Source organism: Camellia sinensis, unplaced genomic scaffold, assembly GCF_055761805.1.
Source record: "Camellia sinensis isolate YWXY unplaced genomic scaffold, ASM5576180v1 Unanchor1, whole genome shotgun sequence".
In the NCBI taxonomy this organism is placed as follows: Eukaryota; Viridiplantae; Streptophyta; class Magnoliopsida; order Ericales; family Theaceae; genus Camellia; species Camellia sinensis.
The window spans coordinates 577927-592258 of record NW_028128987.1 but is presented as its reverse complement, the minus strand read 5'-3'; the positions used below and the strand labels follow the sequence as shown (position 1 = coordinate 592258).

The 14332-nt window shown below is 35.8% G+C and overlaps 1 protein-coding gene across 1 annotated transcript; it reads left to right on the top strand.

Moving 5' to 3' along the window:
- Positions 1–4159: 4159 nt before the first annotated feature.
- LOC145814311 (uncharacterized) lies at positions 4160–4621 on the top strand. Its single transcript, XM_082910978.1, has one exon. It carries the CDS (start codon positions 4160–4162, stop codon positions 4619–4621), a length of 462 nt encoding a protein of 153 aa, XP_082767104.1.
- The last annotated feature ends 9711 nt before the right edge of the window (positions 4622–14332 follow it).

Below are 14332 nucleotides of genomic sequence, written 5' to 3'. Positions count from 1 at the left end.
TTTGTTAGGCAGTTGTGAGTGTGGGGTAGTTATTTTGTTACAGGATTTGTTATGGGAAAGGGATTATAAGGGGGGAGGGAGTTACAGATAGGGGAGGTTGTATCTTCTTTTTCTTTTTCTTTTTCTCTCTTACTGTAAAACTCCATGGAAGAGTTCTTCCTTTCGTTTGGTGAGAATTGAATAACAGAAGCTGAGTTTCCTTTCTAATTTTGAGATTAATTGCTAGAAGCTTATTAGTGGTATTAGAGCCACCGTTCTTCGGACTTGGGCAAATCACTTCGGTAATGGCGGATGGTACACGATCTCAGGATACCAAACGAATCGAGGATGCTATTCGACATCTAAAAGAAAGTTCAGATAAACAGGCCGAAGCCATGCCTGGAATCAAGGATCTAGTTTTAGCTTTGAACATGAAGTACGAGCAAATTGCAGAAAAGGTGAGTTCTTCTTCTTCGGTTCCTCCGATCATTCCTACACAAGAACCCACCAATAATCTAAATCAGTGGCACACTAGATTTGCCAAATTGGATTTCCTGAAAATTTTCGGTGAAGACCCTGAGGCTTGGGTATACAAATGTGAGAAGTTTTTTGAATTTAATCCAATCGATGAAACACAAAAAATGCGATTGGCTTCAATACACATGGAGGATAGGGCTATTCATTGGTTTCGATGGTATGAAAAGACCCATGTTCTCAGATCTTGAAGGAAATTTGTTGGGGCCCTGGTTGATAGATTTGGAGATAGCCTATTTGATGATGCCATGGGACAGCTATCGAAATTGACACAGATATCAACAGTCCAAATCTACCAAGGAAAATTCGAAGAATTGGCAAATAAAACAAATGGGTTATCAAAAGAATTCTTTGTTAGTTGTTTTATAAGTGGCTTGAAGGATGAAATCCAGACAGGAGTACAGATGTTTAGGCCAAGAAATGTGTCACAAGCCATGGGTTTAGCAAGGTTGCAAGAAGACAAAATTGAGGCCTTTGCTAAGAAGAATAGAGTTTATTCCAAAAGCTACAATATTAGTTTTCCTACAAGTAGCAAATCAATGGAGCCAGCTTCAAAACCTGTGGAGTCAGTAACTGCTGTAAAGAAACTGACACAGAAGGAATTGGAGTAGAGAAGAATGAAAGGATTATGTTATGGATGTGACGAGAGTTATTTTAGGGGCCATGTTTGCAAGAAGAAGCAACTCTTTATGCTCGAAGGTGAAGATGAGGAAGATGCCTTTGAGGAGGTGGTGCAAGGCATGGACAAAGAAAATGTGCAAGAAGAATTACAAATCTCAGTTCATGCCCTATTGGGTTCTTTTTGTTATAAGACTATGAGAATTAAAGGAAATGTTAAGAAGAATATGCTCACTATATTAATTGATTCAGGTAGTACCCACAATTTTTTGGACCCAGTAATGGCGAAATGAACTGGAGCATCAATCCAATTCACCAATCCTTTAACAGTGGTGGTAGCTGATGGTACCAAGTTACAAAGCAATGCTATGGTGAAGGATTTCCAGTGGGTTATGCAGGGTACAATTTTTACAGCTGACATGAGATTATTACCTTTGGGGGGTTGTGACATGGTATTGGGAGTCCAGTGGTAATCTACTTTGGGACCGGTGTTATGGGATTTTCAGAATTTGAAGATGGAATTCACTGCATTTGGCAAAAAACATGCGCTGCGAGGTGGTGCAACACTGGAGATACAGCAAATTGAAGTTAAGGCAATGGAGAAGTTAATGCAGAAAAAACCACAAGGACTCATAGCTCATCTTTGCAGCCTACATTCCAATTCTGTGGAAGTTGACCATGAGGTTCATTCGGATCTTGATAGAATCTTACATGATTATACTGATGTGTTTCAAGAACCCAGTGACTTACCTCCAAGTAGATCACATGATCACAAAATACCTCTCAAGGATGGTAGTCATCCCCCAAATATCAGGCCTTATCAATATCCTTATATTCAAAAAAATGAGATTGAGAAAATAGTAAAAGAGATGTTGAACTCAGAGGTTATAAGGCAGAGTGTGTCTCCTTTTTCTTCACCAGTCCTTTTGGTCAAAAAGAAGGACAATACCTGGCGAATGTGTATTGACTACAAAGCTTTAAATAAGGACACTATTAAGGACAAATACCCTATTCCCATGATTGATGAATTACTTGATGAGTTGCATGGAGCTCAATTCTACTCTAAGTTGGAATTAAGATCTGGGTACCATCAAATTCGGATGCATGCTTCTGACATTGAAAAAACATCTTTTCGAACGCATGAAGGCCACTATGAATTTTTGGTCATCCTATTTGGCTTGACCAATCCTCCATCCACCTTTCAAAGCCTGATGAATGATGTGTTTAGGCCATTTTTGAGGAAGTTTGTGTTGGTATTTTTTGATGATATCCTCGTGTACAGTAAGAGCTGGGCCGAATATATGTTCATGTGACTTTGACCTTGGAAAAATTGAGAGTTCATCAACTATATGCTAAGATGTCCAAGTGTGCTTTTGGGAAGCTGCAAGTGAAGCATTTAGGGCATATTATTTCTGGTTCTGGTGTGGCTGCAGACCCCGTTAAAATAGACGCTATGTCTACTTGGCCTAGACCTCAATCTTTGAAAGCTCTTCGAGGATTTTTGGGTTTGACTGGCTATTACCGAAGGTTCATAAAAGACTATGGCAAGATCAGCCAACCCCTTACTATATTGCTTAAAAAGGATGCCTTTAAATGGTTAGAGGATGCTGAACAAGCTTTCGTTCTATTGAAAAGAACTATGACTACTGCTTCTGTATTGGCTTTACCCAATTATGATGAAACCTTTGTGCTGGAATGTGATGCTTCTAAGGGGTTGGGAGCTGTATTGATGCAAGAGGGACAGCCCATAGCCTATTTTAGTAAGTCATTGTCTGGCCGCAGCTTTGGGTTATCTACATATGAGAAGGAATTCTTGGCTATAGTTCTAGCTGTTACCAAATGGAGGCATTATCTCTTGGGTAGAAATTTCCACATTATGACAGATCACCAAAGCCTCAAATTTTTGCTGGAGCAGAGAATTACCACTCTCGTGCAACAAAAATGGCTTCCCAAACTCATGGGTTTTGATTACGAAATTGTATACCGGAGTGGTAAATCTAACTACGCTGCAGATGCCTTGTCCAAAAAAGGAGAGGAAGATATGAGTAGTATGTTCTCTCTCTTCGTTGTCCTCTGCCATTGGTTAAGGATCTTCAAACTAATTGGGAACAAGACCCTTCTATCCAACAACTTATCGCAGATTTGACTCAGAATCCAACCAGTCATCCTCATTTTCTTTGGCAGCATGAAATGCTCTATTACAAAACCAGGTTGGTAGTGGGTAATTCACCTCAACTAAAGACCACACTCATCAAGGAACATCATGCTACTCCCACCGGTGGCCATTCAGGAGGAGAGAGAACTTATAGAAGAATCAAACAAGGTTTTTATTGGAAAGGCCTAAAATCTGATGTACTTCAGTTTGTGGCTAAACGTGATGTATGTCAGCAGAATAAGTATGAAACAGTGGCAGCGCTTGGGTTGTTACAGCCCCTTCCCATTCCTACTAAGCTTTGGAGTGATATTTCAATGGATTTCATTGAAGGGTTACCCAGCTCTTCCCATAAAACTGTGATCTACGTGGTTATGGATAGGCTTAGTAAATATGCTCATTTCATTTCCTTAACCGATCCATACACCACTACTACAGTAGCTCAAGCATTTTTAGATAATGTGTTTAAACTTCATGGGATGCCTCTTTCTATTATTTTAGACCGGGAGCCGGTCTTTACTAGTAAATTCTGGAAGGAATTATTTCGATTGCAGGGTACTAGTTTGTGTATGGGTTCTTCTTATCACCCCTAAACGGATGGCCAAACTGAAGTAGTTAATAGATGCCTTGAGGGGAACTTGCGGTGCTTAGCAGGAGGCAGACCTATTGTATGGACCAAATGGCTATCTCTTGCTGAATGGTGGTATAACACTACCTACCATGTCACTTCGGGAGTCACACCATATGAGGCCTTATATGCTCAAACCCCTCCCAGCTTGAACCATTATATTCCCGGGAATACTGTTGTGGCAGCTACTGATACTTTGTTGCAGGATAGAGCTGCTATTTTGAAGTTGTTGAAAGTTCCAGCATCGAATGAAACAACAAGCAGATAAGCACAGGTCTGAGGGAGTATTTTCAGCTGGCGATTGGGTTTTCCTTAAACTTCAGCCTTTCAAGAAAGTTTCTATGGCATTACGGAGGAATGGTAAACTAGCTCCTAAGTATTTTGGTCCTTTCCAAATCCTGCAGAAGCTAGGACCTGTTACCTACAAACCCGATTTGCCATCTTCCTCCAAGTTACATCCAGTTTTCCATGTCTCCTTATTGAAGCCTAAATTGGGTCAATGTATTGTTGTGCAACCTTCCCTTCCACCTACCAGTCTTGATGGCCAGCTACAATTGGAACCCATTGCGATTTTGGATAGAAAACTGATCAAGAAACATGGTCGGCCTCTTACCATGGCTTTGGTCGACTGGCCTAATTCTACTCCTGAGGATGCCACCTGGGAGACTTGGTACTCCTTGCAACAGCGTTTTCGTCATTTCCAGCCTTGAGGTCAAGCTTCCTTTTAAGGGGGTGGGAAATGATAGGAACTGTTCTGTTAGACTGTTGTGGGTAGTTACTCTGTTAGGCAGTTATGAGTGTGGGGTAGTTATTTTGTTACAGGATCTATTAGGGGAAAGGGATTATAAGGGGGGAGGGAGTTACAGATAGGGGAGGTTGTATCTTCTTTTGTTCTTCTTCTTTTCTTTTTTTCTCTTATTGTAAAACTCCATGGAAGAGTTCTTCCTTTCGTTTGATGAGAATTGAATAACAGAAGCTGAGTTTCCTTTATAATTTTGAGATTAATTGCTAGAAGCTTATCATATAAATGTTTTTTTCCTTGTGTAGACAATGATGATAATGGGATGATTTTCTTTGATCACTTAACTAGACGGAGTAATCAAATGGTGGATAAATTCAACTTTAATCAAATGCTTTCGTGTTCATGGTTTTCTTAATGGAATTTGTGACTTTTATCAGCTTCATGGAAAGGGATTTGGGAAGAAATATAATATATATATATATATATTTTTTACAAATTTTCAGCAATGTTTATGCGTGGAAACAAATTATCAAGGTCAATGAACGGTACTGGGGGTTTTTTGGTGCCTGTATTGTTTACAGTTCTGATTCTATTTCTCGTGGCTTTGATACTTTTGTTTCGAAATGGTGGAGAGAAACCCAATTCTTCAGTTGGGCTAGTAAAGCAAAAGTGGAATAGTTTTGAATCATTGGTTCCATTCAACCCGAATGTGGAGTTCAGGAATGGAACAGATGTTATATGTAAAATACCCAATTCACCGAAGGCAGATCTATTTTTAGCTCATGGATATAGTGGCCAAGCTAATGATTTTTGGGACAAATCTTCTGAATGCCCAAACTGTATTGGTTTGCCCGAAGAAAGGCTAATTGTCCTTCACACTCTTGCTCGCAAGTTTGCAGTCCTTACCATTTTGAGTGCGAGAACATGCTGGTTAGTTGAGGGGGAAAGAATGATTGTAAAAGGAATTATCGAGTGGTGGGTTGAGAAATACAAGCTTGAAAAACTCCCACTTGTGGCTTTGGGGGCCTCCTCTGGTGGGTACTTCATTTCAATGCTTGCCACTTATATGAGATTTAGTAGCATTACAGTAATGATCGCAGCAGGCTTATTTCATCCAATGGATTTTGTAAAGATGATGTAGGCTAAGATTTTTGGTATTTATATATAGGAAAATGCTAAAAGTAGCCCTTAGGGCCGTTGTTATTGTTGAAAAAAATGTGCAAAAAGTATATTGAAATGTATAAAAATATTTTGGAATATGTGAAGAGTGTATCGAGATTTTAAATATTTTAGAATTTAATGCTTTTATTGATAGCCCTTACGTTTGTCATCACATGACCTTTATATATATAATTTTAGTCATCAATTATTGTCATAGTCTCATTTTGAATTATCAACCTCATGTACTTCAGTCATTTTCACTATTTAGAGATGGTTCTAATTTACCGAGTCCTCTATTATAACTTTAAGTATATGTAGCACAACTCGTGTCTAGTGTTTTCTCTTCATCTTCTTACATTGTTTCTAATCCTCCCAACTCTTCTCATGTGCCAATTGATCTTGTACCTTGGTTATTTGATTCTAGGGCTATTTTCCATTTTACAAATGGTGTGGATCATATTACCATACAATGGCTTAGATTCTGTTTAGGTTGGTAACATGAACTCTCTTCCTATTTCTCACTTTTGTAAAGGTATTTAACAGATTTCTAGCATAACCCCCCTATGGGTAAACTACCAATAGGTCCTAATAGTTAGACTTAATTCCCATCAAGTCATATTAAAAATAAATTATAATATAATCGTCGCTAAAAATAATTTTTTATGATGATTTTTTACACGTTGCTAAAAATTAACAATTAGTGACTTTTTTTTATCACGAATTTTATAAATTGTCACTAAAACTTACAATTAGTGATGTTTTTCTGTGACGAATTTTTTAAACTATCGCTAAAAGTTAAAAATTAGTGACTTTTTTTTGTGACCATTTTTTCAAACTGTTGCTAAAACTTACAATTAGTGACATTTTTTTTGTGACAAAATTTTCAAACTGTCGCTAAAATTAAAAATTAGTGACACTTTTTAATAGTGTATGATGAAAAATGTCATCAATTATCATAGGATCTATTAGACAATAAGTGCACTTAGTAGGACATATACGTATGTCCCCCTAACCTTTTCTTGATCCAATAAACCTTTATCTCTTATAATTTATAAGTTGTTCAACAATTTACTAGATAATATTGTAGGCTTATATTTGATTCCACTAGCTTTGTAGTTCAAGAAAAGTTTATCAATCAACTTATTCATAGAGGTTTCTACAAACAAAGCCTTTGCCTTTTCTTTATTTTTTCTAATCATGCACAATATCACTGAACCCAACTCAATAGCACCACTCTTGCATTATTGTGACATCAAAGGTTTGATCATGCTAGTCCAACAATGTTTCGAGTCATAATAAATAGTGCTAGTTTTTCTTAACACTACAACAAAACTGAGTTTTTACAGCTCCACATTAACGAAATACAGTAAATACAAGCCATGGTATCTAACTTTTACGACTTACTTTTTTTGCTTGTCCTGAATAATTTCCTAACCACGACGTGTCTATTGCATAGGCTGTAAATGCTAATAACAAAGATTTTTTTACGGTTTGTAATGTTAGCCGTACATAATAAAACTTTCTACGACGTGCATATGGCATGCCGTTAATACATTAACTATACACGACAAGTGGACACCAACTGTTAAAAATATTGAACATTTCACGATGCACAAAAAACCAGCCGTTAAAAATTACACTTTTCATGACGCACAAAAAGTCAGCTGTATAAAATATTATACTTTCCACGACACGCAATTGCTATCATGAAAGGTACCATTAAAAAAATATGTATAGCGCCAAAATAAAAATTTTGAGCGCCAAACACCAAAATATTAAAAAAAATAAAAAATTATACAACGGATCTTTGGTTCTCAGTTTTTTTAGAGAGAAAAAGGGCGAAACAAAGGAGAAAGAAAGAGGAGAGAATATAAAGAGGAGGGGGTTCGATCTATCTATGCAATCGACGCGAATGTCATTGATTGTTCTCTGGAGTAGATTGATTGTTATTGTTGAAGATTGCACACCACCAATTCAGCATAAGATCGAAATCAAATCGACTTTCTTATTATGAGCTAGTTTGACAAGCTGCGTTGCTCTTCCAATCTCAGCCGCTTCATTGCTGACCTTCTCGTCTTCATTCTTTATCATTCCTTTCAATTAATCTCTAATTTTTTTATTCCTATACATCCCTAATTCTTCATCTTCTTCTTGTTCTTCTTCATCATCAAACCTTTGCTTTGCTTACATTCCTTTTTTTCCTTTTTCCTTTGTGGATCTCAAAGATTCAATCTCTAATAACTTTTTTGACTGAAGAGATGAAGGGAGCAAAACCGAGAAGAGATGGAGAAGAGAAAGGATTCGAATGAGCAAAACCGCAGGAGAAGGGTTTCAATCTCTCTCGATATTGCATTCTCTACCCAATGTTTTCTTTGAATTCGAAGGTTTGTATTCCAACGTTGATTAATTAGATATTTTGTTATTTCTGTGAAGTGAAGGTGCAGTCTCTGCTTAATGTTTTGATGTTCATTTTTGGGATTCTTTGTTGAAATGAATGATATGAGTTTTCTGAAGTACATAACTAGTGGAGCAAACTGAGCCTTTTTTTAAATTATTAAATTTAAATTTTGTTCATTAATTGATATCTGTGAAGCCTCAAGTTAGAATTAAGAGGAGCAAATAAACTATCTTCTAAAATCACAAATCAGAGTAGTGGGATTCATGTAAATAGTAACACTCTGAAGGTACTCTGTAGAAAATGCCTGACTTCTGACATTTTGTACCTGAATTTAAGAATTGTGCAATAAAATGCCATTCCTGTTTGCTTCTTTTACTTGATTTTTAGACTGCTTTCCTGTGTTGTACTAGTTGCCTTTCTGAATTGGTTCCATGGTGGTGGTCAACGTGAGTGATTTTGATGTACATTCTTACTGACCTATGCAGAATGTGCATTACTGTCGAGCATTCCTCGTGGTAAATGGTATTGTAAATATTGCCAGAACATGTTCCAAAGGGAGAAGTTTGTGGAGCATAATGCCAATGTTGTAGCAGCTGGAAGAGTTTTAGGAGTTGATCTTATTGAACAGATAACCAAGCGCTTCATTCGAATTGTCATAAATCCAGAATATGCTGAGGTCATTGCATGTGTTTTGTGCAGGTACTGGTTATGCTATGCAAGATTAATTATCAATCCTTAGATTTTCTTCATGATTTTTATTGTTGTTCATTCTGAGTCTGACATTGTGCTTATATAGAACTTTACCTTTAGCTAATATCATCTTTCTTTCTTTCTTTTCTTCTTCGTCTTCTCTCTTTTTTTTTTTTTTTTTTTTTTAATGTTCTTCATTTGTTGGTTTATCTAGAGGTTGATGTTTTTCAACTTGCTTTATGCAGACGTTATCAGTTTAGAAAATATGGATTTGGTCCACACACAGTAATAGTTTGTGATTAGGTACTCTCTGTTCTTTATGTTAGTTCCTACTTTTGTTTAATTAATTTATTTTTTCATCCGAGTTACAAAGTGATTTGAATCACAGTTGTCAAATTATGAATTGAAATTTCCTTTTTGTTGAATTGTGAATCGATTTGGGTTGCAAACCGTAAAGATTCTGTTTTAATTTTTGATACATAAAAATATATCAAAACATATAGATATTAAAGATACACTATAAATAAATGAATTGATTCTTTTAAATGATGGACATGGGTGTAATAGGGAAGATGCTTCTGTCTATGTTTAGTTTCATATATTATGAATAACAATCTTTTTAAATTAATGCATTTGAAATCTAACTCCTATTTGACCATGCTTTTGCTACTAAGTATAGAATGAAGAGTGTTCCTCTGGTCGATCTAGGAGAAAGGAAGATTGATATCATCATCACACAGTCTGCTGTTATTCACATGTTGGAGGAATGCACCGTTGTTTTACCAGTCTAGTGTTATTTAATTTTTCTTGTGTAGTTGGATTAGCACTCATCCTATGAAAGAATTTGTTTCCGTGTTTAAAGAAGGTTCCTTCTGAGGTAGGTACCTATGACGTCCAAATTCCTATTCTTTTTTTTTTCATCTCATTGTGAAATTTTGTGGTGTAGATTATGGAGAAACTTATGGGTTATTCACAACACTGGATGTTCTTGCTAAGAACTATTTTTCTATTTAGTTCACTATCCATAGAAAATTCTAAATAGTTGAGAAGTGCTGTGTTGGGTTGTGTTTAATTTGGTCTTTTTCTTATGATCAGTAACACTTAACTTGATCTGCCTCTTCCTGTAGGCTTCACAATGAAAAAAAAAAATCTGTTATGTCCTCTTTTGCTTTTGGCTGTCTGTCATGCTGTCTGTGAAGTCTGTAGACATTTTTTTGGACATCATCACATACTTAGCTATGTGGCACGTAGTCTAGAGCAACTAGATGTAGTAAGTCCATTCTTTATAGGATATGTGCAACGTGTCTAGGATTGCTTGAGAGGATGTAGATTTGTCCATATGGCCTGAGGATAATTTTTGAGAATTGATATTCACTCTACTTTAAACTTCTCACACTCCAATTTTTGTCTTTTAGCCTTTCACAAGGGGAGTGTGAGAGGCTAAATGTGGAATGTTAACAGCATCACTCTTAATTTCTTAGACACAAGAATCTGGCTACCTATTAATACAAAAGATGATCACTGCTCAATAGTTGTTCAATACATTTCCAAAACCATATTTTTTTTGCCCTTGATTCGACTTTTAAGCATCATAGTTCCTCAACCCCAGTACCCTAGCTTACAAAAGATCACAAAGGCACAAGGGAAAAAGGAGAAATGCACAAAATATTTTCATAGAAGAGACATGAAGAGTGGGCCCAGACGTGGATCCTACACTTTGTCTCTCTTCTGTTCTATGCAAAAATTCTGTTCTGTGCATGTAGCACAAATGGGCACAAGGTCACTGTTCATGGGTACTGATCACATTGCCCATAATAACCCTCAAACAGCCACTACAACCTTGTGTTCTCAGCCACAAAAGCCAATCAAATTCAGCCAGTGTACCTCACTCATTCTACATCAATTGTAAATTTGCAATTACTCTTTAAGGTTTTAGTGAACTTTAACTTAGAGGAGTACTCGACTCTTAGCACACACAATGAATGCTGGTAATGTCTCTTGGTAGTTGTACCAGAGACCAGGAATTGGCTCCTAAATGTAAGGTTGACCGCTCTACTTGACAAAAAAGAGGCCCAACTGTTGGCCATGAATGAACAATGCAAGGTGATGGCCTTGAGCGCTTTGAATATTTAGTTTGGTAGTAGGGTCTTGATTGCATGTTGCCTTAACGTTTTTTCTGCTCGGCCCACTTGCTGACCTTTCTTGGGAGTCGGCAAATAATATTGGGCCAGAAAATCTGCTTTCTTGAATGTACCATTGAGAGGAACGTGGGGAGCTCAAGCTCATTATTTAAAAATACTTTTGTGTTGTGATGTTGTTAACTGGATATGGGGTCAACACACTAGCATTTCATCTGTTGCTCTTCTTCTATTCCCTTCATCAATGACTCCCATTTCATACTTCTTGTTTTATGTACTGCGAGATTTATTTGGCTTTTTTTTAAAAAATAATTTGTTTTATCAATATGCTATCTTCCGGAATTGCCGTGTAAGACTAGTAATCGTTTCTTTTCTCTTTCTTTCTTTTGTGTTTTTTTTTTTTTTTGATAAGTAAATGAAAAAATGCTAGTAATGTAATTTAATTTCCATTGCCAAGCATATACTAGGAACTGAATGAATTTCATAAGGGAGGGTTATGCTCTTGCACACATGTTTTGTTCTTGTATAGGTAATCGAACTAACATGTAAATTTATATTTGCTCTGAATCTGTGATACTACTCTTTTGAGGAGACAACTTACTTTTATTTCTCTATATTATCTTAGAGTGAGTGTTGAATTTTAGTTGAAAAACAATATCACTGCCATTTGTTTTTCTAGATTATCCTCTTGAGGTGTTGTTGGAAGCTGTCTCTCAACTCTTCGAGTTGATATGATTTTATTCTCTTCCTAGAAAACTTCTATTTTGCTGTTGATGGAACCAACGTTTTCTTGATTCACCATCACAGCAGCACCTAGCTAAGTCAACTAATTTGTTAATGTTATTCTATTTTTTGTTTTTTGTTTTTGTTTTTTTTTTTAAAATTTATATTAAGAGACAAGTGCTGAATTGTGTGTCAGTGATGTAAATCAAAATCATAATATCTTAGTAAGCTACATTTGGTGTTGAAATTCAAAAAAGAAAATAAAAAACATATCATAGTATATGATAAGGGTTTACCCATGTTTGGTTGCTCAGAAAATTGGCCAAATTCTTTTGAATTATGCTTATTATAGTAGTAATAGATATATATACCTTGTTTGGGTTATGAGAAAATGGGCTGAAATATGAAAACACGAACTTGATTATAAGTGGAACTGTTCTATCAAACTTAAGTACTTAGCTGATTTTGGAACTGAAAAAACTGTAAATGCGTCCCTTGTTGGGCTGCTGAGAAAACAGGGAAAACTTAAGGAAGCTTAATTTTGAATGAATGCTATGTAGATAATAGAAAGAATTCAATCGAGAAGTCAATGCTTTCAAATACAAATTGTTTTCCCAAATTTTAGGACTTACATTTTTTCGGGTACCAAACGATTTATGAGTAAATTTGTAGTTTTTTTTTTTTTGGGGTGATTGCAATTAATTTGCTAAAACCCTTTACTTGGTTGCTAAGAAATGGGTGAAATAATAAAAAACAAATGAGTTGCTGAACTATGAAAAACAGAAGTTGACATCAAGTGCAGCAATTCTATTGAAGTTCACTTGTTTGGAAGAATATATCTATAAAGAAAGAAAGGCTAGAAGTAGAGGAGAGAAAGAGACACAAACAGAGACAGTAAGAGTGTAGGTATCATGGTTGCAACCTTGTCTGCTTGGCCTTGGGAGAAATTGGGCCCATTCAAGGTAAATGGAAGTTGTTATACTACGACCTATGTATCTTTCTATGCCTTCATTCCTTCTGTGTTTATTTTCATTCCCAGGATTCTCTCTCTTCCCCCCCCCCTCAAAATAAAAAAATAAAAAAATAAAAAATAAAAAATAAAAATAAAAATTCAATTTGCTGTTTCTATTGATATTAGTTCTTAATGATATGAGATTAGATTTTGCTCTCATTTTGTTTTTTTCGTTTTTTTTTCTTTTTGGTGCAGTGTGTGATATATGGAGTCGTCTTTGCAAAAGTCATATATTCAAGAATGCAAAAGGATATCTATATATCTGATAGCCGTTAAAGGATTGTTAGCAGCCACTTGATGTTAGCAATGAATTTACCTTCAATGTAATATATAGGATTCTTTCAGGTAAAATTACCTATTTACTTATGGATGGAAACTTATTACATTTTCTTTAATGACAACATAAGAAAATAATTAACATTCTTGAAAGTTTATTTGGCCTGGATTGATATCTTTATCATATGCGTTTTAATCTATTATTTGTTAAATATGTAAATCTTAATTAAGATTATATCTTAAGCATGGGATTTTTTTTATCACTCAAACACTCTAGTGCCTCTAAATTTCCTTGATATGCAGAGTTCAAAAAATTTTGCTATTTTGTTTATGATATTTCTATATTGGTAAGCAAGTGATGATGATGCATTGCTATTCTTTGCTTCTACTATTGATGGATTAACTTTGACTCTAGGGATGCTACTTTAACATACAAAGCTGAGGCTTTGGAATTGCAGAGACAACTTAGGCAACTGCAGACTCAGTATGATATGCACTCTGGTCAGGCTTAAGCTTTGATCCAAGGAAGAAGGGCACGAGTTGCGGCAACATCTAGTGTGCTTAAGAATACCAATGTGAGACTTAAAAACACTGTTAATCAGGTGATTGAGCCAGTATTTTCTACAGATTTGAATCTATTTGTGTTCCAGGAATAGGGTGGGGGTAGGAAATTTCTATCTATATTCAGTTGTGCTTTGTTGTAGATCCCTTTACTAGATTTGATGGAGAGTTTTCCTTTTGTTCCAGCTAAGGTCCAGTCGAAATTTCTTTATTGATATTATACTGTTGTGCGTAATTCTTGGGATTGTTGCTTGTCTGTACAAGTAAGTCTCACTCTTTCTCAATGGAAAGTAAACACTTCACATTTTGTTAGTATTTGACATGCTTAATGAACAGCAGAAAACAATTTCATGCATGAAAGGGTGAACTTGTTATTAGACACAAAAAACTTTACTTGTAAACTAAACTGAGTGCATAGTTAATTTGATTGGATTTTCATACAGACAAGAAATGCAACAGGGTTAGTTGCTTCCGCTATTGTCGTGGGTTTATGTGTCTTAGCACATACATTGGGCACTCTCATCCATGTGATAGGAACAAGTGGATTTGCTTCAGCTACAGCTGAAGCTGCAACTATTATAGGAACTGTTGTCAGTAGTTTTTGATAATCTCTTAATAGTTGTCAATATGTTTAGAAAGTTAGATATGCATAGTTTTGGATGGTTAAAACTTTTTGTGTAGTTTAGAACTTAAGGATATAGTTTTTAAATGTTTGGAATG

Coding starts and splice junctions, on each gene's coding strand:
- LOC145814311 (XM_082910978.1), top strand. CDS start 4,160: ATGAAACAACAAGCAGATAAGCACAGGTCTGAGGGAGTATTTTCAGCT.